The following is a 24,923-nucleotide window of genomic DNA, read 5'->3' on the forward strand; positions in this document are numbered from 1 at the left end:
TACTCACCCAAGCTTATTTGGGACTATTCTTATCAGTAAACACTACTCTCATGAGTAATGGTTGCATGGTCAGGCCCAGAATAACTGCAACAATTAAGTTAAAAATAAGATGTGTGAATAAGCTGAATTAGCTTTACACTCTGTTATCATCTTATCAGTCAAGAACAAATTACTGTGACCAAGTATGGAAATGATGTGGCAGCATCAGACATTGGGGGGCTTCTCTTTCAACCCCGCCTCCAGCTCTCTGTGCTGACTTCAGCACTCATACCTGATTGCACCAGCAAACACGGCTGCACGCCCCATTTGCACTCTGAAGGAGGCATTTTTGTGCTGTAATGTGAAGTGTCCAAAGGGTCAATTTGCATGTGCAAATACCATAGTTATATTGCTAATTTTGAAAACTAGCTCTTTTCTGTACTGTCCAGACAATCAGTATCTAGCCATGTCCTCTGCAATATAGAGGCTAAGGATCAAATCAAGATAAACAAGGAGGAGCTCCCCGCTTCTCTTTAGACTGGGGGAGGCAGGAAAGTGGGCTCCCCCGGGATCACTTGCTTGGGCTGACCATGGCATTTCATCACTGATCCATCTCTTTGAGCTTCTGATTATTCCTTTGCCATTTTTGTTTTTGAGATTAGAAGGTTTTAAAAGAATTGGGCAAAATCAGATCTCAGCAACACCTGTGCAAATATGGAATGTCTCCACTGGTATCTCTGAATCCATGGTGGATTTACACCAATGGAAGGGCACTGTGCCCCCTTACTGACAGAACCTGACACAGAGGGCCAAATTCTGTCTGTAAGGGGCACAGTAATGCCTGCCTGCCTACCTTGGGGGATAATATGGTGTAATGTATGTTTATAAAGCTCTGTGAGGTCCTTAAAGGAGCAGTGCTGTATGAATGTTAAATGTTACTGGAGCTGCAGTGAGCCACGTATCCCTTTAACAGGCTCTGCTCGGAAAGATACAGTAATAATGCCTGCCTCCTGTATAGCACTTTTTCTCAGTAGATCTCAAAGCACTTTACAGTCTTTAATGCTGCTGTCCTCGCAGCACCCTGTGAGGAGATGTTATCCCCATTTTACAGAGGGGAAAACTGAGAGGCTAAAGCACTTGCCATAGGTCTGTGGAAAAGAAGGGAATTGAACCTAGGTCACCTGAGTTCTAAGCGAATATCCTAGCTCCTGAACCATCCTTTGTGCCTTGCAGGGTCGACTCGCTCTCTGTAGTTAGCCTGACTGCACCTGTTAGCCTTGGCATAAAAAAGAGTTGCAGGATGTGAAATTCAGTCTTCAGTCAGCCCAGCGATGGGAACGATCAGCGCCTTTCCCACAGCCCAGTTCTTTGTGTGTGCTGCCCTGCGTGATGTGACCCAGCATGACGGTGCGTGTGTCGGTGATGCTGGGGCTTGGGAGAAGAGGGAGTTGGGGGTATTTGTTAAACACCAGCACGGCGGTTTTAAGTGCTTTATGGCTTCTTCACAAAGCAGAAAAAGAGGAGAAGTGGGGAGCGAATGTGACTCAAAACCCAGCGAGAAAAGCTCATCGTCATGGCTCTGCAAGGCTGGTCAGTGACCGGAAGCAGTCTTGTGGTCAAGGCACAGGACTTGGACTCAGTGGATCTGCATTCACTGCCCAGCTCCCTTGGATTTTCCTTTGTCAGTGGATAGCAACACCAGCATGTCTGAGATCAACTCTTCAAAGGAAAAGCTGCTTCTGCTGTATATTAAAACACCAGTTGGTAGCAGGTACTTGTTTTTTATTGCAGTCTTGCATCAATACTCCTAAGGCTCTGAAGTGAGAGATAAAAGATAAATTTACTCTCATTACAGCAGTGAATTTGCACTGCTACATTTTAAGTACTTGCCGGAAAACTTCCCTAAGAACAGGTTAGTTTTCATTGATTGGGAACTGTATTTACACAGACAAATTAGCAAAGATTGTCTCCTCTGTCATTCACTTACTCAAAGGGATTCTTCCCGTCTTCTTCCCTTTAAACGTAATGTTTAAAATACAAAAATGCACAGTTGAGATTCTCACACGCGCAGAACAATTTTAAAATAACCTCCCAGATGTACCCAGAACCGTTGTGCAGACTTCCACGAGCCATAATCTCTGGATGAGCAGAATTCCACACAGTCAGATGTGTTGGAACAGCGGGTAGGATCTACCTGTCTGAACCCCACCAAGGCACAAGATATTCAGAATTATGACTCCCCAACCCAATACATGATTCTTCTTGATTCAGCATAATGATAACACTTTGCTCTTACTTATATAGTGCTGTTCATCTATAGACCTCCATTTTAGAGGTAGGGAAATTGAGGCACAGAGCATAGGAGTGACTGCCATGAAATCTCACAGCAGATTGGAGGCAGAGCCAGTAATGGAATTCAGGTCTAGTGACCGTCCTGTTCACGATCCACTGCTGCTCTCAGGGTGGCCGTCTTTTCTCCAGGAACCTCGGAATAGCAGCTATTGTATTGTATCATGTGGGCTGTGTATTGCAACACTGAAATACAATGGAGCAGTTTACAGATGGCGTGTCATCCTGAAATCTGAATACTGCTGGCTCTTGGTGGATCAAGATAGACCCCTTTCTAATATTGATAACTGTACGCTTTGAAGTTCTTTACATAACGCCTACAAATCAGTGTTATCTGTTGATGACAGCAAAGGACAGGCAGCCAAGACTTCTAAGGCCAGTTTCTGACTATAACTGTTTCCTGCTATGATTAATTCATCTCAATGTGCCTCAGTTTCCCCATCTGTATAACTGGTGTGATATCTGCTGCACAGGGCTGTTTATTAGATCAGGCCTGGAACATGCATGTGGAATGGAAAGAAGTACATTCACTTCACAGTATAAAAAGCTCAGGCAGGAGGTATCTCAACTTTTGTTTCAGGGATAACCAGTATGAAGACGACAGGCTATCATCTGAGTATGGGAGAGGAGCAGTAATGCTGGTGTGAGTGCATTGTTTGTAAGCCCCTGCAAGGGGGTCTGATACACACTGGGGCCTGTTCACCCATGAAGGTTAGGCAGTGAACAGTGGTGATTCACTGCTTAATATTGGATTGATCAAACAGTCCTTAGGTTCCACATAATGTGTCACAAAGGAGAATAACCATCTTGTTCTAACAAGCCCCCTCAACCCACTTATCACCTGGTTTTGATCCGAAAAGATCAATACACGAAACGGAGATGTCTTTTAACAAAGAAATGTGGGGATGCCAGCAGCCCAGGACTCCCACGCGCATGAAAGCAGCGGAGATGAGAAGGGAGCACAGCAGTTATGTTGTTGTCTATAAAAACCTCGCTGGGACTCTGTTAAAACCTCTGGGAGTTGTGTGGCTAAATCCCCTGCATACCAAAAGGGAAAGAGAACAGGATGGTGGTTTTTCTTGGACTGATGCGTGCTCTGCTGGCTAGCTAGGCAGCTGGGTGAATTTTGTCCCCCTCCCCCCCGTTCTTGTTTTGTCTTGCTGATTTTGTTCCAATTCAGCCTTTGAGAAAAGTGTCCGAGTCCCTTCTAAAGCAGAACCTCGTTTTATCCCTGGCAGCAGAGGGACAGGTGAGGACGCTTCTGCTTTTCCACCCTGATGGCAATCCAGCCTGCCAAAGCAGGGCTTGCGAATGGCGGCAAGGGGCGTGATTGCAGGGCTGTTTTAGAGAGAACCACCCCACCATCTGGCTTCCTGCAGGGGACAGGGCGTTACAACACCAGAGCTCGCTGAAATGGCTATTTTCAGAGCCCACTTATTTTTGGATTGGGATATGGAGAGGAAAGAACCCTGTCGGTTAGTTGCTTCTCTCTCTGCCTCTGCGAGACAGCTGGTGAGACTTGCAGTTGCAGTCTTCCTACTCTGGCATTTAGTCTGGGTCCTTCAGCACAGGTGGCCTTTCAGTGGTTTGTTAGAAAGCTGTTCAGTAGTAAATGATGTTGGTCTAAGCGTTATTACAGTGGAGTGGTGATTAGAATCCCAAATCCCATTATTAGTGCTCATTAGCTTGTAACACACGTGAGACGCAGTGGCGGGCAATTTCCATGTGAGAAGCTTCGAGCAGCCTTAGTGAGTGGAATTAGTGAACGCAGGCCAGGGTGCTAATGCTGTAACCTTGTCGATACGGCTGCCTTGCATTTCCTATCAGACAGCGCAGCGTCGGCCAGTGCCCCGGATAGCATCCTTACAGTGTGAATGCTGCAGCTGCAGACTAAACGTGCGGAATAATCTTTGAGCTCCCTTGCTTTTTTTTTCCTCCTCGTCTGCCAGTTTGATGCTTATTCGTCTATGAAAGCCAAAGGGGGAAAAGTTGGAGGCTACAATTAGCTTATGGTGGCATCATCTCCAACGTGGAGTAATCTAGACTTTTTCTGAGGGACAAGTAAGGCAAGCCCCGTTTCACAGAATGCCTTTTATAGTTCCAGTAAATGTGGACGCATTTAAAATTGTATTACTTTTCTAACTAGCAGCCCAGGGGGCTTGTTTTCTCTTTAGCTCCTTGTCTCAAATGTAGAAGGCCCTTAGTAGAACTCATTCATTTGCCCACAGTTGTTACAGCGGAGACGGTGCTTAAAGCCGTGGCTGTTTAATACACTTTTTGTGCAGTTCTTGTTAAATAGTTAGGCACACGTCAGTGGTAAGAGTACTAAACTGGGAGCCAGGACTGCTTGGGTTCTGTTCTTGGCTTTGCCTCTGCCATGCTGGACGCTGCTACTAATCAGCTTGTGACCATGGTAGCAAGAGAACGAGCTCGAACTAGAGAGGAGTCTAAGCTGCCAGGTTCAGATTTGGCTCTAAACCTTACTAAAGGTTGGGGCATTTGGATCCAGGCTTTTGGCTTGGCCCTAATTTATCTCAAAATGCAAACGTGCCCAGCGTTGGAGGGGTTCCAAGTGTTTGCTGGAGCTGTAAACTGGGGCAGGGACCGTCTTTTCGCTCGGTGTGAATGGACAGTGCCCAACACGAGGGGGCCCTGCTCCCTGATAGCTCCTGCAATAGATCACTCAGAGCTAGGGGGCTGGGGCTGGTTACAGAATTTCAATTGGTGGGTCTCAGCCTTTCCTGGACTGTCACTCATGTATGCTGCCACCGGTTAGAGTTCCAGGACCTGCCTCCCATCCAGGCATAAAGAGAAGGAAGGTGGTCACAACTCCCCAGGTGAGGATCCTCCTGGCAGAGTGCTCTTTGGGGTGAGAGGGTGGAGAAGAGGGAGCAGAGTCATGGCTCCAGCCCATCACGCATGGGCCAGCAGAGGGGTAGTGCACGGCACCATTTCCTTTGAAGGGCTGCAGTAAATTAGCATCCCCAGCATAAGAAGGGAACGCTAGGAGCCACTGTCTGACTAGCAGTTTGTCTCGAGAGGTTCCTGCACTGCTCCTCCCTCAGAATTGCCCATGTGACAGAGCAGAAGCCTAAAGCATTGGGGGAAAGTCAGTCCCTGCAAGGCCTCGCTTGGGCAGTCTGTAATAGAAGCGTTAGGAACCCACGTGCCCTGTTTCTGTGTCATCCAAATTCCTTTCAGTAAAGGGGTTACAAGGAGGCAAGCAGGTGTACTGTAGTTCTGTAGCTGAGACGCTGCTTGTTCCACTGAGGATCCCAGCCCTGGGACGGGTGGAACAGAACAAAGAAACTATCGACAACAGATACTTGAGACACAAGTGTCATTGGAAAAACAGGAGATCCCCTCCCCCCAGCTCACTTTTCAGCTGGGGTCTGACAACTTTTTATTCACATTTCACTTCCTTTTAAAACTATTTAAATCCCTCCTCAGGTAAATCATAGAAGATTAGGGTTGGAAGAGACTTCAGGGATGTTTACGCATCCCTTTGCAGCCCGGAACTGCAGCATGTGCTTAACTAGAAGGGCTTGAGCAGTCCCACTGAAACCCTCCAAGCCCGCCACAGACACTATCTAATTAATCCGCATAGTTTCCCTGGGAGGTGGGTAAATTATTGTAGATTGGGGAACATAGGTCATGCCGCAAATCAATGTCTCAGCCGGAGCCCTGCCACTGACCACTACCCGCCACTGCCTCCCGAGTCCACCTTTTACTCAGGGTGCATCTATTCTGCAGCTGGAGGTGGATGGACGTGCGCTGGCTTGGATCCAGCTAGCATGCTAAAAATAGCTGTGTAGCTTCCCCCCAGACCCAGTGGGCTAGCTCAGGTGGAAAGCACCCTTTAGAGATGTGTGTGTATGTGGGGTCATGACTTAAGTTAGGGACAAAACTAAAGTTGTAGCTTAAGCTAACGGTGCAGCTAAGGCGCCCTCAACACCAGGTAATTCCTGGTGGTTTTCTCTTACGCACAAACCCCCTTGATGTTACGTATGCCAGCCTTACGCAATCACCTTCTGAACGGTAGCTGCCGTACTCACCGGGAAGAGCTCTCTTGGTGTGCGATTGTTTCTTGATATGCGTTCATGCTGCTAGCTTGAATAATGGAGAAGAGCTCCTTGGTGGGAAGACGTTACATACCGTACAGTGCAGGCATCAGATAAATGAATGCACAATCGGCTGGTGCTGACTAGAGGGGATCTGGAGACCTGTCCTTGTGGGTGGGACATCTGTAGATCTCATTCTGATCAGAATCAAAAGTCCACAGGCTGAAGCACATCCGCGGAATGAAAAGAGAGTCTAGGTTTAAACATTGCTGTGCAGAGTTGGTCTTTTCCTGCTCTTATTGTTTTAATATTTAAACCTTTATACCCAGCAGTCCCTGGGGAATGGTTAGTGAGGTACTACAGAGAGGGCTGAACCTCAGCCGCGCGTGTGGACACCTCTGAACTTTTCTTTTGGGCTGGGCTGGGCTGGGCTGGGCTGGGAGGTTTCTGAATTTTGCTGCATTGGCCTCTCTAGCAGATTCCATATCCAGGGATGCATCCCTGCTGTGGTTTTCCTCTTTTGTCTTGCTGCTACTTCGTGCATTGAAGTGAACTGATGGGGTTAAACAAATTCTAGGTCCCGTGGGGTGATTTCATGGCCAGAGACCTATGAGCTGTCTGGGCTCGAGAGGTTCTGCAGCTGATGCAAAGAATCTCAGCCAGCTGTTCATTAATCTTTATGGGCGGGATGTTATCGTATGTTTATCCTTGATGCAGAAATTTGTCCATGTAGGCTGCAGAGGTTACTGCAGCAGCTGATCAAGAAGCTGAGCTTTGTTGCTTAAAATGCTCTAGGAAATGTCTTAAAATTGTGTTTTTTCCATCCTTGTCTAACATTGGAAAGGGCAACAAAGAAATCCTAGGATTTCTCCCAGCCACTTCCCAACATCAGTCTGTACGTTATGCTGGCATAAGCTATGTGGGTGACGGTGAAACTGTAATTTTCCCAGCTGTGTTAATGATACCAACTGACGGAGTGCCCCTTGGTGCACAGTAGCGGTCTGCCTGCAGGACCTTTGTCAGTCACAAGTGTGCCATTTATAATAATTGTCAAACTGATTGAGTGACGGTGGCTTCTCACTGTTTGCAGTCTTGCACAGGAAGTTGGGATTTTTTGTTTCGTTTGTGCTGCAGCAAAGACTGATTAGGGAAAAGCAACTGTTGAAAGGATCCAGGGCCGAAACTGACTTCTGTGGGTACAGAGTTACTCCTCAAAAAGGAAAGGAGTACTTTTGGAACCTTAGAGACTAACAAATTTATTTGAGCATAAGCTTTTGTGAGCTATAGCTCACTTCATCGGATGCATTCAGTGGAAAATACAGTGGGGAGATTTTATATACACAGAGAACATGAAACAATAGGTGTTACCATACACACTGTAACAAGAGTGGTCAGGTAAGGTGAGCTATTACCAGCAGGAGGGTCGGGGGGAGGGGGAAGGGGACCTTTTGAAGTGATAATCAAGGTGGGCCATTTCCAGCAGTTGACAAGAAGGTGTGAGGAACAGTGGCGGGATAAACAAGGGGAAATAGTTTTAGTTTGTGTAATGACCCATCCACTCCCAGTCTTTATTCAAGCCTAAGTTAATTGTATCCAGTTTTCAAATTAATTCCAATTCAGCAGTCTCTCGTTGGAGTCTGTTTTTGAAGTTTTTTTGGTTGAAGAATTGTCACTTTTAGGTCCGTAATCGAGTGACCAAAGAGAGTGAAGTGTTCTCCAGCTGGTTTTTGAATGTTATAATTCTTGACGTCTGATTTGCATCCGTTTATTCTTTCACGTAGAGACTGTCCAGTTTGGGTGGGAGCGAGATCAGAATTAGTGCTTACACTACAGAGTTTTGTTGTGTGCTGTACAAGGCTCAGGCAAGGGTTTGACTCAATTTCTGCTTTGTCAGAACTGCTTGTCTCATCTCTAGACACAATTGTTGCAATTGCAGCATGAAGAGTTATGGTTAATACTAATCGCTGTCAGTCTGTCAGTTCAATTGCATGTTTTCCCAGTGTAATCAAACTGCAGTGACATTCGGAACGCAACAAACAATTTAGCTGCACTTGAAAGGTGACAGCAGGTGAAGTGTGAGATGAAAGTAGCAAACGGCAAGGCCAGACACATCCTGAGAAGCTTCACTTTACACTCGCATAATGTGTTGCATTGTTATGATGCCATTGCATCTAAAGCAGTGGGGTTCCCACACCTTGCACAGTGTTGTTACTTAAGGCTGACCAGTGGACAGTAAAAGGTCCGTGGCAAGGGACACAGCGGTCACCATCTTGTTCCCAGCCTTCCAGTTCGGCGGTATCAGCAGTGGGGAATGAATGATTAGAGGCTTCCAGGGCACCTGGATAATTAGCAAGGACGAGGGTGGTGCCTCATTTGGTGGCGGACCCCAGGAGCTCAATCGCTTTAGCTTTAACAAAGAAAAGGTCAAAGGCGGACTTGATCCCGGTCTGTAAGTAGCGACATGGGGAACAAATATTTAATAATGGGCTCTTTAACCTAGCAGAGAAAGGTCTAATGTGATCAGAAACTGAAGCTAGACAAATTCAGGCTGAAAATAAGGTGTGCATTTTTAACGGCGAGACTAATTAACCCTGGGAGCAGTTTGCAAAGGGTCATGCTGGAGTCTCTGTCACTGACCATTTTAAAATCACAGTGAGGTGTTTTTCTATAAGCTCTGCTCTAGGAGTGATTATGGGGACGGTCTGTGGCCTGTGTCACCCAGCAGGTCAGACTAGATAGGGGTGGGAAAACTTTTTGGCCCAAGGGCCACGTCGAGGTTGCGAAACGGTATGGAGGGCCTGGTAGGGAAGTCTGTGCCCCCCAAACAGGCTGGCCCCCACCCACTTCCCGCCCCCTGACTGCCCCCCTCAGAACCCCCCACCCATCCAACCCCCCTGTTCCTTGTCCCCTGACCACCCTCTCCTGGGACCCCCTGCCCCTAACCCCCCCAGACCCCCCTCTTCTCTAAGCCCCCTTGCTCCTTGTCTCCAACTGCCCCAACCCCTATCCACACCCCTGCCCCCTGACAGGCCCCTCAGGACCCCGACCCATCCATCCCCCCACACACACTTCTTGTCCTCTGACCACCCCCTCCCGGTACCCCCGTCCCTAACTGCCCCCCCAGGACCCCACCCCCTATCCAACCCCCCCTACTCCCTGTCTCCTGACTACCCTGCTCCCCGAACCTCTGCCCCATCTGACCGCCCCCTGTCCCCTGACTGCCCCCCGGGACCTCCTGCCCCCTCCTCTCCCCGCCCCCTTACCAGGCTGCTCAGAGCGGCAGGCTGCAGGGGAGGGGGGAAAGCGGGGGAGAGGCCTCCCCGTCCGGGAGCTCAGGAGCCAGGCAGGATGGTCCCATGGGCCGGATGATCACAATGGTCCCTTCTGGCCTTGGGATCTGTGAATCTACGTTACTCTGTACAGAATGGTCACAGCCTCTTCCTACATGCTGCCTTTAGTGACTGAAACAGAGCCTGGTGAAGATTTACTAGTGTCTGAAGCAGGATTTATTTTCTTTAATACCGTGCCCTTACTTCCTTGTGTCCGAGAGTCAGTCTCACTCTGTGCAGTAGCAGGGGAGAGAGTCCCAGACACTGACTGCACGCATTTAGACTACGTTTGCTCTCGTGACACGCTATGGATAGCTCTATGTTGGAGCGGTGTATGGTGTGGAGAGAAGAAAGCGCACTTCGAGTGTGGGTCTGGGGGGCTCTCTTTGTACAGCACTGAGAACAGCAGTGTCTGGTTCGAGACCGGGTTCCTAGGTGCTCTGATGATGATGATAATAATGAATGAATGCCGTGCTCTACATGTAACGAAATCAGGGTTATGTAAACTGGTGATGAAAGACAGCCAAGAAGCCAGTGAAGGAGGATCATCTGGGAAGGCTGAAAGATTGTGTTATATACAGAATTGGGCGCACTCTCCTAATAGGTCATGGAAGAAACTCATCCCCCCCCAGATAACTCTTCCTGTGGATGCCTCAGACAGCGAGGACCAATGGCCACCCCCTGTGATTCAGCAAACCATGAAAGGACATGATAGGCTGATGTGACCCCGGACTCCATCTGGAGCCAGTAACTGTCCATTCACCAGGGCTGTGGGCTTTGTTTGGGACAGGAAATTTCCATGCACAGGGCAGAGGATCTAAAAAGACACCTGAGACATCTCCATGTTGTCTCTTTCCTGCTCCAATTCTCTGGACTGTGGATTTACAACTCAGAGGAGCATTATGAACTATGGATCCACCTTCCAATCTTTTGGACGGAACCAGAGACTTTACGAGCCAGCTGTCTCTTCCACCACTGCTACACACCTAACACAAGGACTTTGCAATCATTTGTATGTGTATGATCTACTAGCCATTTATAACCCTTTTTCTCTTTTACTGTTAAACCTTAGTTAGTTTACTAAAGATTAGTTCACAGCGTGATATTTGGGTAAGATCTGAGATCCATCTTGACCTGGGGGTAAGGAAGTGTCTGATCCTTTGGGATTAGAATGAACCTCACCTATGATTAAATGGGTTTCCAATAACCTCTCACTGTATTAGATTGGGTTGTCTGGGTGGGAGCAAAGGGCTGGGATGCCTACAGGGGATGGTGTTTGGCTTCTGGCTAACCGCTCTTTTGTTACTGGCCTGGTGAATCTAATTCTAGAGCAAACCACCAGCCTTGGGGATAGTCTGCCCTTGGCATGGCCCGTCCCAGGCACCCGGTCGCAGATCCAATTCTAGCTCTGAGCTCTGCAGCCCAGGTTCAATGCCGTAAGCTGGGGCAGTGTCACTTGACTAGATGAGACCAGTAGCAGCCAGAGATGTAGCTGTGGGTCTGCTCTGCTTTACTGCTGAGCCTCCGTGCTGTCAATGGAAATGTATCTAATGGGCTTCAGGGGAGAGGCACACAGTATCTCCAGCCAGGAAATACAAGAGTGGGAGACAACAGGCTGGATTTATAAATATTTAACTCCTCCCTTGAACGTCTGCAGTGTTTGTAAATAGAGCAAAGTGCTGAATAGCATCCATGCCCGGGTTTTTATGTTCTGTGTTATCAATAGGAATGAGAGGGATGAATACTAAATAGTCAGCAGGAGAGGTTAGCAGCAGAGGCCCTGCAGGGGGCTCCCAGATACCTTCAGGAAAAACTCAAAGAAGCAGCAATGGTGAGGACTAGACATTAGTTCGTGCCATTCTGGCCATGGGTTCCTTTGTGCACACTGCTGGCCATCGCAGCTTCGGGGTTTCTATGGCATTGGTTTGTTGCTGCTGCTGCTATCAGAGGAAGGAATTTTTATATTGAGCTGCCTCTTGCATCCGTTAGTGAATGGGGGTGTTTATTGTGCTAGTCAGATGGTCACAGATTAAAAACTCATCTGAGAGAAAACAAACACGTACAAAGTGAGAGTCACAGCTCCACATCCCCAGGGAGAGCAGCTGATGTGGTTTCTGTCACTCTGGGCCAGATAAATCCCTGGTGTAACTTTCCAGGAGCCAGTGGAGTTACACCAGGAACAAATGTGGTCCTTTGCATTTATGGCAAACAATGAAGGGGAAAGGTGGGATACGTTTGGCTCAAAAGCCTTTTCGTTTCTTGGTTTTAACACAGGGCCCCTCTCATTTCTAAACACTAGTGCAGAAGAGAACACAGTGCTTAGGGCCCCTAGAAGTCCACAGGAAATTTTCTGATCAGGTTGGGGTGCTAGATGATACAGTGATGAGCACTACAGAGAGCTAAGTCGATGGAACAGACATGAATTTCCATGGACAGATGTGCCCTAAACACGTTCTCTGTGGTTTCCTCCTGTGTGGGAAAGCCCTGCATATGTTAAGCATATACTTTCAGGAGCAGTGGTATTTCTAGTTTGCCCTTGGAGGGAAGGGCTCTGGCTCCAGCTGAAGGGGGGCCCCTCTGCCGTGTAGGTCATGGCTATAATGCTTGGGGGCCTTTGGCCTGGGAGGAAGGGGATAAGACAGCAGGGTGTTTCCACTCATAGATAGGAACCTCTTAAATTTGTCCATGTGGATTTGTTCACAAAACTTGTTCTGGTTCCATTTTGTGTTACCATAATTGGAACAAGTTGAAAACCAGTTTATTGGTCCTTCAGTGTTATGTAAAATCACATAAAATGTGGCCCTGGGTTACACAGACTCTAGTTATTGCTTTAGCTAGGGGCCATGTGCACTGTTAATTATATTCCAAGGGCAGGCTGCTGGAGCCCCCAGGTTTGACTAATTTCACTGGGAGGAGGTGGCTGTTGATAAATCATTTTGAAACATTCTTGTCTGTTCAAATGAAGCTTTTCCTAACTGTCTTTTTAACTCACATACACTGCATATTTCAACATAACCCACTATATAATCAGCAAAGATATGCGAAGTCTCTAAAACCTTCTGCACCTGCAGTAGTGAACTCACTTGTCTTTCTCAGCTCTCAGCATGTTGAAACAGTCTTTTCAAATGGTATGTACTGCGTCAACCATTACATTTCACGCCCTTCACAACAGCATCACAGACGCTTTACGAATAGATCAATCATGGTTGCAACAGGAGAGTCTTTAGACTTGATTTAAACTTAGTTAATGACTCAGTGAGACCAGTTTCAGAGTAACAGCCGTGTTAGTCTGTATTCGCAAAAAGAAAAGGAGTACTTGTGGCACCTTAGAGACTAACCAATTTATTTGAGCATAAGCTTTTGTGAGCTACAGCTCACTTCATCTGAGCTGTAGCTCACGAAAGCTTATGCTCAAATAAATTGGTTAGTCTCTAAGGTGCCACAAGTACTCCTTTTCTTTCAGTGAGACCAGTTTGTGCTGCAAGTGAGTTCCAGCGGGTAAGGGTGGAAAGAAAGCACAGTTACCAACTGATGCAGTGCTAACAGAGAGCTGTCAAGAATTATTCAGGTCTACAGCTGAGGCCAGTGTCATAAATATAAAGGGAAGGCTAAGCACCTTTAAATCCCTCCTGGCCAGAGGAAAAAACCCTTTCACCTCTAAAGGGTTAAGAAGCTAGGATAACCTCACTGGCACCTGACCAAAATGACCAATGAGGAGACAAGATACTTTCAAAAGCTGGGAAGAGGGAGAACATCAAAGGGTCTGTGTCTGTCCGGGTGAGGCTTTTGCTGAGGACAGAACAGGAATGGAGTCTTAAAACTTAGTAAGTAATCTAGCTAGAGATGCGTTAGATTATGATTTCTTTAAATGGCTGAGAAAATAAGCTGTGCTGAATGGAACGTAGATTCTTGTTTGTGTCTTTTTGTAACCTAAGGTATTGCCTAGAGGTATTCTCTAGGTTTTGAATCTGATTACCCTGTAAGATATTTACCATCCTGATCTTACAGAGGTGATTCTTTCCTTTTTATTGTTTCTTCTATTAAAATGTTTCTTTTCAAGAACTGAATGCTTTTTTTTTATTGTTCTAAGATCCAAGGGTTTGGGTCTGTGGTCACCTATGCAAATTGGTGAGGATTTTTACCAAATCTTCCCCGAGAAGTAGGGTGCAAGGGTTGGGAGGAAAGACTTTTCCAAACAACACTTTCTCAGGAACTCAGAGAAACGTTTGGTGGTAGCAGTGAAAAACCAAGGGCAAAGGGTAAAATAGTTTGTACCTTGGGGAAGTTTTAACCTAAGCTGATAGGTTTCAGAGTAACAGCCGTGTTAGTCTGTATTCACAAAAAGAAAAGGAGTACTTGTGGCACCTTAGAGACTAACCAATTTATTTGAGCATGAGCTTTCGTGAGCTACATCCGATGAAGTGAGCTGGAGCTCACGAAAGCTCATGCTCAAATAAATTGGTTAGTCTCTAAGGTGCCACAAGTACTCCTTTTCTTTTAACCTAAGCTGGTAAAAGTAAGCTTAGGAGGTTTTCATGCAGGTCCCCACATTTGTACCCTAGAGTTCAGAGTGGGGAAGAAACCTTGACAGTGCTGCAAGAAAGCACGGTTACCAACTGATGCAGTGCTAACTGAGAGCTGTCAAGAATTATTCAGGTCTACAGCTGAGGCCAGGCTTTAGGGGAATGCTGGCTAGGTAGCTGTTGGGGGACAGAGTGAGACTGCAGTGAGTAGCCTTGTAGGCAAGCAGAATCATCCATGGCATCACCTAGAAAAGTGCCAGTGAGGTTCGCGTCGCGTATGAGGGCTGTGCTCGCAGACTGGCTCTGGAGAGAATTCTGCCTCTGGAGGTTTGTGCAGACCGCAGGTGTGTAAAGCAGGTATCAGAGCAGGGAAATTAGTATAGAATGAAAGACTGTGCGGCAAGTTTGTAAAGGAGACAGCCTGGTCACAAGGCAGGAGAATTCTAGGCACAGCTGAGTGATAGTTTCCCAGTAGGAGCAACACGAGTCTCTGAAGAAAGCTCAGAGTAAGTGATCACCCCAGGTTACAAGCTTTTCAAAGCAGTGGAAGAGAATGAGCACTGATTTCCATGCTCAGTGGACTCTACTTGGTGTCCAGATCACTCTGCCATTCTCCCCTCTGTCACTCTGCTGAATGCAGTGGCTGGATTTCCACAGGCTCGTTCTCTGCTGGAGCTGGAACTTCACACCTGGTGTGTCTCAAGCAGAGTCCCTCTCCTTGTCCCCATCACTGCTGACTTCCTTCTATGGCTGCACGAGACACTAGTAACCTGTTACAGCAGGATGGGAGCCAATTAAATGCAGCAGACTTGCAAACGGAATAGACCTTGACATGCATTTATACTTGGAAACACAGGCCTGCTGTTGCAAAGGATTGGGGTCAGCCCTTCCATTACTGCTCCAGCCTGACTCTGGGAGGCTTGTTGCAAGCCCTTTGGAAAGGTCGGACACCTCAGCAAGTACAGGCTGATGTGGAGTAAGCAAATCATTTCAATATTTGCATAATTCCAGTCTGAACTTATTAACTCTTTAAATGAAGCACAATTGATTTAAAATGCAGTGACATTTACCATAATGTATCAAATGCCAGAAACACGCTAGAGGCAGACCTCTAGGGGTTCCCTGATTGCCTGGCCTATTTCTAGTGAGTGATTATTTGATCAGATAACAACATATTCATTAAATGGATTTGTAGGAAAATAGGATCCTGTGTTATCTTAAAGGAGCCCTGTCAGCTGTCAGAAGCAACATTTGATCTGTGCAAGATGAAAAGTATTAAAGCACAGCTCATGCTGACTTGAGAACGCAAGCGCAGCCAGGTTACCGAGTGTGTCTCTGGCAAGGCAAAGAGGTGCTGGAGTGCTTTCAGAACTAGCATACCATGAACGAGACCATGCCAGATGGACAGGCCAGATCCAATGGCTGTGGTGCACTGGCTCCAGATTCTCACTGGTACAGGTAAGAGCAGAATCTGGCCCCCTAGCTTTTTCTCTTTTTTCTCTTGATAAGTGTAACGGGGTCACGACTCACCACCGCTGGAGACTCCTGCTGGTTGCTCTGGGAATGAGCTCTTGTCAGCTGCAGAGCACCTTCTGCGCGTGGTGTCTCGCCCGTTGTCTGCTCTGCTGGTTTGGGAACCACCTTGCTCCCCACTCAGCAGTGTCCTCTCCATTCTCACCCCCTTCCAGGGGGGCGGGCGGAGGGGGAGATAACAGTCCTTTGTCTTGCACCTGCCTCAGTGGCCAACCACAACCCCAAAGTCTAGCCCCTCACCTCAGGGGCAAGTTGCAGTCTGTCTTGGCCACACTCCTCTGTGGCCAGGTGCAGTGCAAGGGGGAGGGGAGACCCAGGCCCACCTGCTACTCTGGGTTTTAACCCAGGGACCCTCTAGTGGCAGCCTCTCTCTGCCCTTCTTCCCTCCCCTCTTGTCTGCCTGTCTTCCCTGGGTCATTTCCCCTTTGGCCCAGTGCACCTTCTTGACCCTTTCTAGCAGGGGCTGCAGCCTGGCAGGTAACTGGGCCAGAGCTCTCCTCTGCTTCCCCGAGCCTGCCCAGCACTGCTCTGTCTAAGGTGCTACCTCCTTACCTCAGGAGCCAGTCCTTCTCCCTTGCTAGCCAGGGAGAGACTGCCTTCTCCTTTGCTAGGCGGTCTTTATATAGGGCCCAGTCCGGCCCTGATTAGCTGCCTCTTCCTTAGCCCTGATTGGCCCTCCACAGGCCCTTGCTGATTGGCTGCTGGTCTGCACAGCGTCTCTGGCCTGTTCTAGCCCTTTTCTTCATGGAGTGGGGCAGCCGCCCCACTACAGTAAGTAAGAACTGCAGTGAGAGAAACCCCTGGAAAGCTTTATGCCTGGAGTCTTTTCCAAGAACACTGCTAGGGCTAGGTAGCATGGCTTGAGATTTCCGGATGTGACTTGTGATTTTTGGGTGCCCAACTGGAGCCGTTGTAAGGGGTCCCGATCGTCAGAAGATGCTGAGCACCTGCCCTCTGGAAATCAGTCATTTTGGAATCATAGTGCTGGGTTGGGAGCATCATACGCCAGCTTCCTGCCTCTGGAGACTTGGGGCCGGACACTGTGGGTACCTTCAGCGGGCGTTGAGGGCACTCAGCACCACATGGGGTCCGAGTGTTCTTGTTCTCATTAGGTAAGAAGTGAAAAGGAGCATAACGGCCTGTCATAAATATAAAGGGAAGGGTAAACCCCTTTAAAATCCCTCCTGGCCACAGGAAAAATCCTCTCACCTGTAAAGGGTTAAGAAGCTAAAGGTAACCTCGCTGGCACCTGACCAAAATGACCAATGAGGAGACAAGATACTTTCAAAAGCTGGGAGGAGGAAGAAAAACAAAGGGTCTGGGTCTGTCTGTATGCTGCTTTTGCCGGGGATAGAGCAGGAGTGGAGTCTTAGAACTTTTAGTAAGTAATCTATCTAGATATGTGTTAGATTATGATTTCTTTAAATGGCTGAGAAAAGCCAATGAGCTGTGCTGAATAGAATGACTATTCCTGTCTGTGTGTCTTTTTTGTAACTTAAGGTTTTGCCTAGAGGGATTCTCTATGTTTTGAATCTAATTACCCTGTAAGGTATCTACCATCCTGATTTTACAGAGGTGATTCCTTTACTTCTATTAAAAGTCTTCTTGTAAGAAAACTGAATGCTTTTTCATTGTTCTCAGATCCAAGGGTTTGGGTCTGTGGTCACCTATGCAAATTGGTGAGGATTTTTACCAATCCTTTCCCAGAAAGTGGGGTGCAAGGGTTGGGAGGATTTTGGGGGGAAAGACGTGTCCAAACTACGTTTCCCAGTAAACCCAGTTAGAGTTCGGTGGTGGCAGTGGAGATCCAGGGTCAGCGGATAAAATTAATTTGTACCTTGGGGAAGTTTTAACCTAAGCTGGTGAAAGTAAGCTTAGGAGGTTTTCATGCAGGTCCCCACATCTGTACCCTAGAGTTCAGAGTGGGGAAGGAACCTTGACATGGCCCCAGTCTCTTTTTCTTTTTCTTTTTGGTATCCTGTCATCTGCAGGAGATGGTGGGAATGGCAGCCTATGATGTAGATGGTTTGCAATGTTCCATGTGACTGAACAGTCCAATCTGAGATTTGAATGATCTTTGGCAGTTGTTGCAAATGTCTGTACCTTGGCTGGGAGCTGCTTGCTTCCTTCGGGCTCGTTTCTCCTCAAGCTTTGGCGGGCCAACTTCTGTCATGGACTTTGATACCCTAATGGAGACGATGGCGCCACTTGTTATTATCGCTTGCCAAGATTTCCCATTGGTCAGGATCAATTCCAAATTCCTTCATATCTCGCTTGCATGTGTCTTTATAGCGAAGCTTGGGATGTCCTGTTGCTCTTGTTCCCTCAGATAGCTCCCCGTACAGCATGTCCTTGGGTATGCGTCTGTCTTCAAACCTACTCAGATGGCCCAGCCAGCGCGGTCGTCTTTGCTTGAGCCGGTCTGTCAAGGTTGGTAAATTTGCCCTTCGAAGAACCTCTGCGTTGGTGACTTGATCTTGCCATTTGGTGTTGAGTATGCGGCGTAAACAGTGTAGGCAGAAACTGTTCACCCTTTTCTCCTGATGAGCACAAGTTGTCCATGTTTCCCCACCACACTTGAGAGCGCTGAGGACGCAAGCTTTGTACACTAGTATTTTGGTCTTGTTGGCAAGCTCTGAGTTGTTCCATGCTATTTTAGGTCATCTGCTAAAGATGGTGGCAGCCTTTCCAATGCAAACATTTAGTTCTTCATCCAGTGAGAGGTTGGTGGTCACTGTAGAACATAAATAGCTGAACTTTTGGACCTCTAGCTGGTTTACTTTTAAGGTAATTGAAGGATCTTGTGGAACCCCATGTCCTAATACAACCGTTTTCTTAATGCTGATAGTGAGTGCAAATGCCTGACTTGAAAGGTGGTCCGTGAGTTCTTGAAGTAGATCTTCATAGTGGGGTCTGAGGGCAGCATTTTATCAAAGCCATGAAAGCACCTCAGGAATCTAGCACCATTTAGCAAGGTTAGCCTCTAAACTGGCCTGGCATGGGTGCTGCGCTCCAAACTGGGATGCAATGGCAGTGATGGGTGGGGAAGCTTGTGCTCATCCTGTTCACACTGCACCTGGCTTTCCAAGGTGCTCTTAGCCCTTGACTGATGAGCACTATATTCCCCTCCACAAAATATACCACAGAATGAGTCATCAGCATAATGCTTTACTGAGCACTATCTTGAAAATCCATCATTATTTGTAATAGTCTCTCAGAATTTGGAAATGTAATTTCTTTCCCATCCAATCTTGTCTCTTGTCGATTTGGTAAATGGTGAGTTTTCCCCCTGTGGTTCCTAACAGATCTTGAAATAGACACAGACACCTTTTTTTTTTCCCATCAGTATTTAGTTTTTCTTCTGAGCCCAGAACACAAGAAATGGACATTGTATGCACCTGCCTCTGTGTCCATAGCACTTGGGGGTTGGGAGGGTTGAGAATAGTGTTTCTTAGGGCTTGTCTATACACACAAATTGCACTCGTTTATCTTAAATCAGTTAAAAAAAGAATTCAGTTACACCAGTGCAACCCCACCCCCCTCGTGCGAACACTTCTGTATTGTTTTAAAACAGCAGCTTACATTGACTTAGCTTGTGTCTGTAAATGTACTGACACCCACTAAATGGTTATGGGCCAGGTTTACACTGATGCAACCGTGTCCAGAGATGATGATGTACTGGGTTAACTAAATCAATAATAAATCACACTGTTGATTAAATGGATACAGTTCTTTGTATGGACCAATCCTTAGTTAAGTGATGCTGGAGAACAAAGAAAGACCAAGTGCAACAAATATTTTTGTAGGTCCTACATTAATATTGGCTCTCCCCCCCCCCCCCCCCAAAAAAAAAACAACAAAAAACTTTCAGCAGTGGATTGGAGAAAGTTTTGGAAAAATAGTAATCATACTTCTAATCTAGAGGATATATAGGCACTATCCGCTGAGGACCTAAACCTGTGCCTAACTTCATACACAGTCTGCAGCCCCATGGACTTCAATGGTACCACTCTCACTATCTAGAATTAAGCATGTGTCTAAGGCTTTGCAGGACTGGGCTTCAGGTTTTAATAATCTCAAAATATACCAAGTGTTAGGTCTATGATACTTCAAAATTCCTCTGTAATTCCCAGTCTAGCTGTATTTAGAAATTGTCCTGGCACGTGGGACCTTATAAAACTGCATGGTAGTTGGGCAGAAACCTGTTTTTCATAGACAGCCTATTCAGCTTCTTACAGGAGTCATCGCTGTGTCTTTGATATCTCTGCTGCAGCAAATGCAGAGCGGAAGCACCTTCACCTGCACACAGCTGACTAAAGAAGCTGCCCAAAACCAATACCAGTTCCTCTTGGCAGATTAGCTGAAGTGACTCAGGGAGGGACTGAATTGTAAGAACCAGAAAAAAATAGACTGTGGCTTAGCCCCCCCAGCCATGCCTCTTAAAACGTTCTGTTTAGCCATACTGGGAAGCAGAGCTAATCAATGCCATTACACGGACCAGGTTTGAACATTGCTACTTTTCCGTAGATGCCTTGTCCTATTCTTAATGGTAATTGGACTGGATATTCATCCTGTTCTTCCAAAGGAGTTCTGCTGTAATTCAGCAATGCTTTCATGAATTAGAATGTTTAGAAGCTCCCTTTAGGAGTGGGTGTTTCCTTAGCATGGAGTCGTGAAAGCACTCGCTGGTTATAGATAAATATAGACTTTAACAGCACACAGCAATGCAAACCAGTGTAGAGCAGGAAGGGAAGAAGAAATTAGTCTCAATATCTCAGTAGAAAAGGAGAGAGCGAAAACAGGTTTGTCATAAATATAAAAGGAAGGGTAACCACCTTTCTGTATACAGTGCTATAAAATCCCTCCTGGCCAGAGGCAAAATCCTTTCACCTGTAAAGGGTTAAGAAGCTAAGGTAACCTCGCTGGCACCTGACCCAAAATGACCAATGCGGGGACAAGATACTTTCAAATCTGGAGGCGGGGGGGAAAGGGTTTTGTCTGTCTGTGTGATACCTTTGCCGGGAACAGATCAAGGATGCAAGCCTTCCAACTCCTGTAAAGATAGTAACTAATCTAGCTAGAAAATACGTTAGGTTTTCTTTGTTTTGGCTTATAAATTCGCTGTGCTGGAGGGAATGTGTATTTTTTTGTAACTTAAGTTTTTGCCTAGAGGGATTCTCTGTGTTTTGAATCTGACTGCCTGTGAGATTATCTTCCATTCTAATCTTAGTGTTTCTTTTATCTTTGTTTTGTTCTTCTAATAAAGTTCTGTTTTTTTAAGAATCTGATTGGGTTTTTAGGGTCCTAAGAAACCCAAGCTGGTCTGTGTTCAACTTGTTTATTCTCAAGCCTCCCCAGGAAAGGGGGTGTAAAGGCTTGGGGGGATAGCTGGGGGAAGAGGAACTCCAAGTGGTCCTTTTCCCTGGTTCTTTGTTAAAGCGCTTGGTGGTGGAAGCATACCCTAGTCCAAAGGCAAAGATTTTGTGCCTTGGGGAAGTTTTTAATCTTAGATGGTAGAAATAAGACTAGGGGGTCTTTCATGCGGGTCCCCACATCTGTACCCCAGAGTTCAGAGTGGGGAAGGAACCTTGACAAGGTTAAAAATAAATGTTAGTCCTTGAATCATAAAATAGTGAAAGACTAAAGAAACTCAACCTGCTTAGTTTATCCAAGAAAAAGCCAAGAGGTTACTTGAGCATAGTCTGCAGGTACATAGGTGGGGAACCGATTTCTGACACTAGATGGCTCTTTAGTGGATGAAGGCATAAGGCTCCTATGGCTGGAAGCTGAAGCCTGACAAATTCAGACTAGAAAAAAGGTGCAAATTTTTAATAGCGAGGGAAGTTAACCATTGGAACAACTTGCTAGGGGATGCGGTAGATTCTCTATCACTTGGGGTCTTTAAACCAAGACGGGATGTCTTTCTAAAAGATCTGCTCTAGCTCAAGCAGAAGTTGTGTTTGATGCAGAAGTCACTGGGTGAGGTTCTCTGGCCTGTGTTATGCAAGAGGCCAGACCGAATGATCATATCTTCTGGCCTTAAAGTTCTATGAATCTATAAAAGCATCAGTGCAGTGTTCTGCTGCTTTACTGTTTTGAAAAAAGAGTGGTAATCTTACAGCTTCTGCTGTGGAACCGTAATGTAGAACGCTGGACAACAGAAATTAGGAGGTGAGATACCACAGTCTGAGCAGAGCACTGTAAACTGGACATTCATGAGTTCTAATCCCAGTGCTAACAAATGGCTGCCGCTCTGAAAATCTGCGGATATCCCCACTTTCTATTCCGGGGAGCAGGTATCCATGCAGGGCTCTACAAACAGTTTAAACCCCTTCCTCCATACAGTTGAGGTGTCCTCATCGAATATCAGGGTTGGAAGGAACCTCAGGAGGTCATAGAATCATAGAATATCAGGGTTGGAAGGGACCTCAGGAGGTCATCTAGTCCAACCCCCTGCTCAAAGCAGGACCAGTTCCCAATTTTGCCCCAGAACCCTAAATGGCTCCCTCAAGGATTGAGCTCACAACCCTGGGTTTAGCAGGCCAATGCTCAAACCACTGAGCTATCCCTCCTCCCTCAAAGCTTGGAAAAAGAAATATGCCTTGCAATGTGACCTAAAGGCCAATGTGGACTTATGTAACCTTATGAGAGAAGGTAGTTGTGCACGTGTGAACAAAGGATGGCATCACAGGGGGTTGTGAGAGTTAATGTTTGAAAAGTGCTACATAAATGCTAAATATTATTGAAGCAAGTGAAAGGAAAATTACTAAAAGCAGGAAATTTGTGAAAACAGACATGAATCTCTGGCAAGATGTTTATAAAAAACAGTGAAAACATTCCCTCAGAAGTATCCAAGAATGTAATTACAGTGTTTCAGAGCATCATCATTGTTCTTTATTAGGGTGGACTGGCTCCAGTGACAGCCATTCCATGGAAAAAATGAAGCAGGGTTACTTAGAAGCAGTTTTCTTACTAATAAATTACGTGCCTGCTAGTGAAGTGTCAGACTACAGGCTGCAGCGTTCTTCTGCAAGGAGTCTGTTGGGGAATGAGGGTGTGATTGCCTGGATGCAAATACTGGCACACCCTGCGTGAACATTTGAAAGGGGTTTTTATTGAATTGGGAAACCATCCGATAGATGGTGATTGAAATAAAATTAAATGGGGCCATTTGAGTGATCTACTGCCAGGCCAGCAGAAGCCTGGAGCAACTTGGAGGAGTACCCACACTGAGGCCCCAATTCAGCAAGCACTAACAGACATTTAACTTCAATGGGATTTAAGCATGTGCTTAAAGATAAGAACATTCTTAAATGCTTTGCTGAATTGGGGCGTCGGTCAATAGTGGCCCACGAGTTGGTAGAGTCTGAGCTGAGCAACAGAAGGAAGATAATTCAATTAGGGTTGATAGTTTGTTCCATTGTGCATAATATTGGAGCATGTCTGATCATTCAGATCACATGTTCTCCTAAAACCTGGGACACAGGCAGGGTAAGTTGGTGTGGAGCAGCCTGGACTCAGAACTTCCTTCTTTTGTCAACCTGAGCTAGACTCCACTTGATTGCAAAAGGTTGTGGGTATTTCACATAACCCAGAAACATCCCTGTTAATATTAATCCTGAGTGCTTAGTGTGACGATTTTACATTTCTCAGGCCAGGACCAATCAGATAAAAACACACTGGGTTCTACTCTCCGTTACACCTGTGCAGCCCTAATGACATGAACGGGACTTCTCTGCGGTGTAGGGGAGAGCAGAATGTGACCCACTGAAATGAATTCATCTGTGATAAAACTCCAGGGAAATTAATGGGACTAAACCAAACCTGGGTGTGATCCTAGGTTTCAGATGGCCGAGCGTATTGGTATGTCATGCTCCCACTTGCAAATCCTTCACCATCTTGTTTTCAGCAAAAGCAAAGCTTGCTGGGTGTACTGTTGAGTATTTCAGTGCTCTAGGGGAGCTGTGGTTTTGCTTTTTAGTTAAACGTAGCAGGTGTGTGTCTATCCATTTGTAAATGCAGTTTCTTTATCTTGCAGAGAGATGCCAAGGGTCAGTATCTGTTTGACCTTCTCTGCCACCACCTAAACTTACTGGAGAAAGACTACTTTGGAATTCGGTTTGTGGACCCGGACAAGCAAAGGGTAAGTAGCAGCCAAGTTACGAGCTACACTAAGATCTGTTTCCAAGACATGCTTGGATAGTCTGGAGGAATTTTCCCTACAGTAAACCTCTAAGGCAGTGCTGCTCCAGGTACATGTCACAGTCCTTAGCTGGGGAAAATATACCCTTCCTGTCTGGGGTTTGTATTTGTATTTTTTCTTAGTGATTCACTATTAAAAAAAAAAAAAAGAGAGAGAGAAAGAGAATTGTTGTTTTTCATGAGACTAACAGACACACTGCAAAACAAACAGGGAAATAAACTATTTAAAACAGAAATCAACCCAGCCCTTTGTCAGGAGTCTTTCTCTATAGCTTTTCCTATCTCTGCTGTTCTGCAAGAAGACCAGCCTGAGAAATTGTATATACCCCAATGGGTTAATTGGTAGGGTAATGTGGTCCACCTGTCAATCAAAAAGCCAGAGGTCTCCCTCATTCACACTGTACCAGGGGAGGAGTCTCATCTGCTTCCTTTCATTACAAAAGTATGTTTTGACACTTTCTGTTCCCTCAAGCATTTCAGAGCCTATGCGGCTCTGAGAGGGGAGCTGGATCGCATTCTGGCTCATGCATCAGCAACGGAATTATTCACTTAGGCTGTGATGTGTGAACCAGAAAGAACTCAGCAGGAGTCACAGATCCCAGGATGAGCTGGCACTTAGGAAAAAAATCTTTTCATTTGTAAAATGAGCAGATAGGTAGGGGCGAAAAGGAGGAGCAGACATGGAACTTCCTAATGCCCATTTTTTTCAGGATAGCTTTACCAAGTAGAATCACAGAAGATCTGGGTTGGAAGGGACCTCAGGAGGTCATCTAGTCCAACCCCCTGCTCAAAGCAGGACCAGTCCCCAATTTGTTTTGCCCCAGATCCCTAAATGGCCCCCTCAAGGTTTGAACTCACAACCCTGGATTTAGCAGGCCAATGCTCAAACCACTGAGCTCCCCCCCCGCCCCCGGAACCACATTTTCACATAGAGACTGAAATGCAAC

The 24,923-nt window shown here is 46.4% G+C and overlaps 1 protein-coding gene across 9 annotated transcripts in view; it reads left to right on the top strand.

The window, feature by feature from the left end:
* The window catches only part of FRMD5 (FERM domain containing 5), a 302,761-nt gene that overhangs the window by 173,755 nt on the left and 104,083 nt on the right, over positions 1 to 24,923 (top strand). For all 9 annotated transcript variants that reach the window (XM_073304542.1, XM_073304538.1, XM_073304544.1 and 6 more), the window contains exon 2: positions 23,813 to 23,917. In XM_073304542.1, the coding sequence (XP_073160643.1) occupies positions 23,813 to 23,917 (105 nt within the window). The remainder of the gene's footprint in view (positions 1 to 23,812; positions 23,918 to 24,923) is intronic.

This window comes from Lepidochelys kempii, chromosome 10 (genome assembly GCF_965140265.1).
Source record: "Lepidochelys kempii isolate rLepKem1 chromosome 10, rLepKem1.hap2, whole genome shotgun sequence".
Classification (NCBI taxonomy): domain Eukaryota; kingdom Metazoa; phylum Chordata; order Testudines; family Cheloniidae; genus Lepidochelys; species Lepidochelys kempii.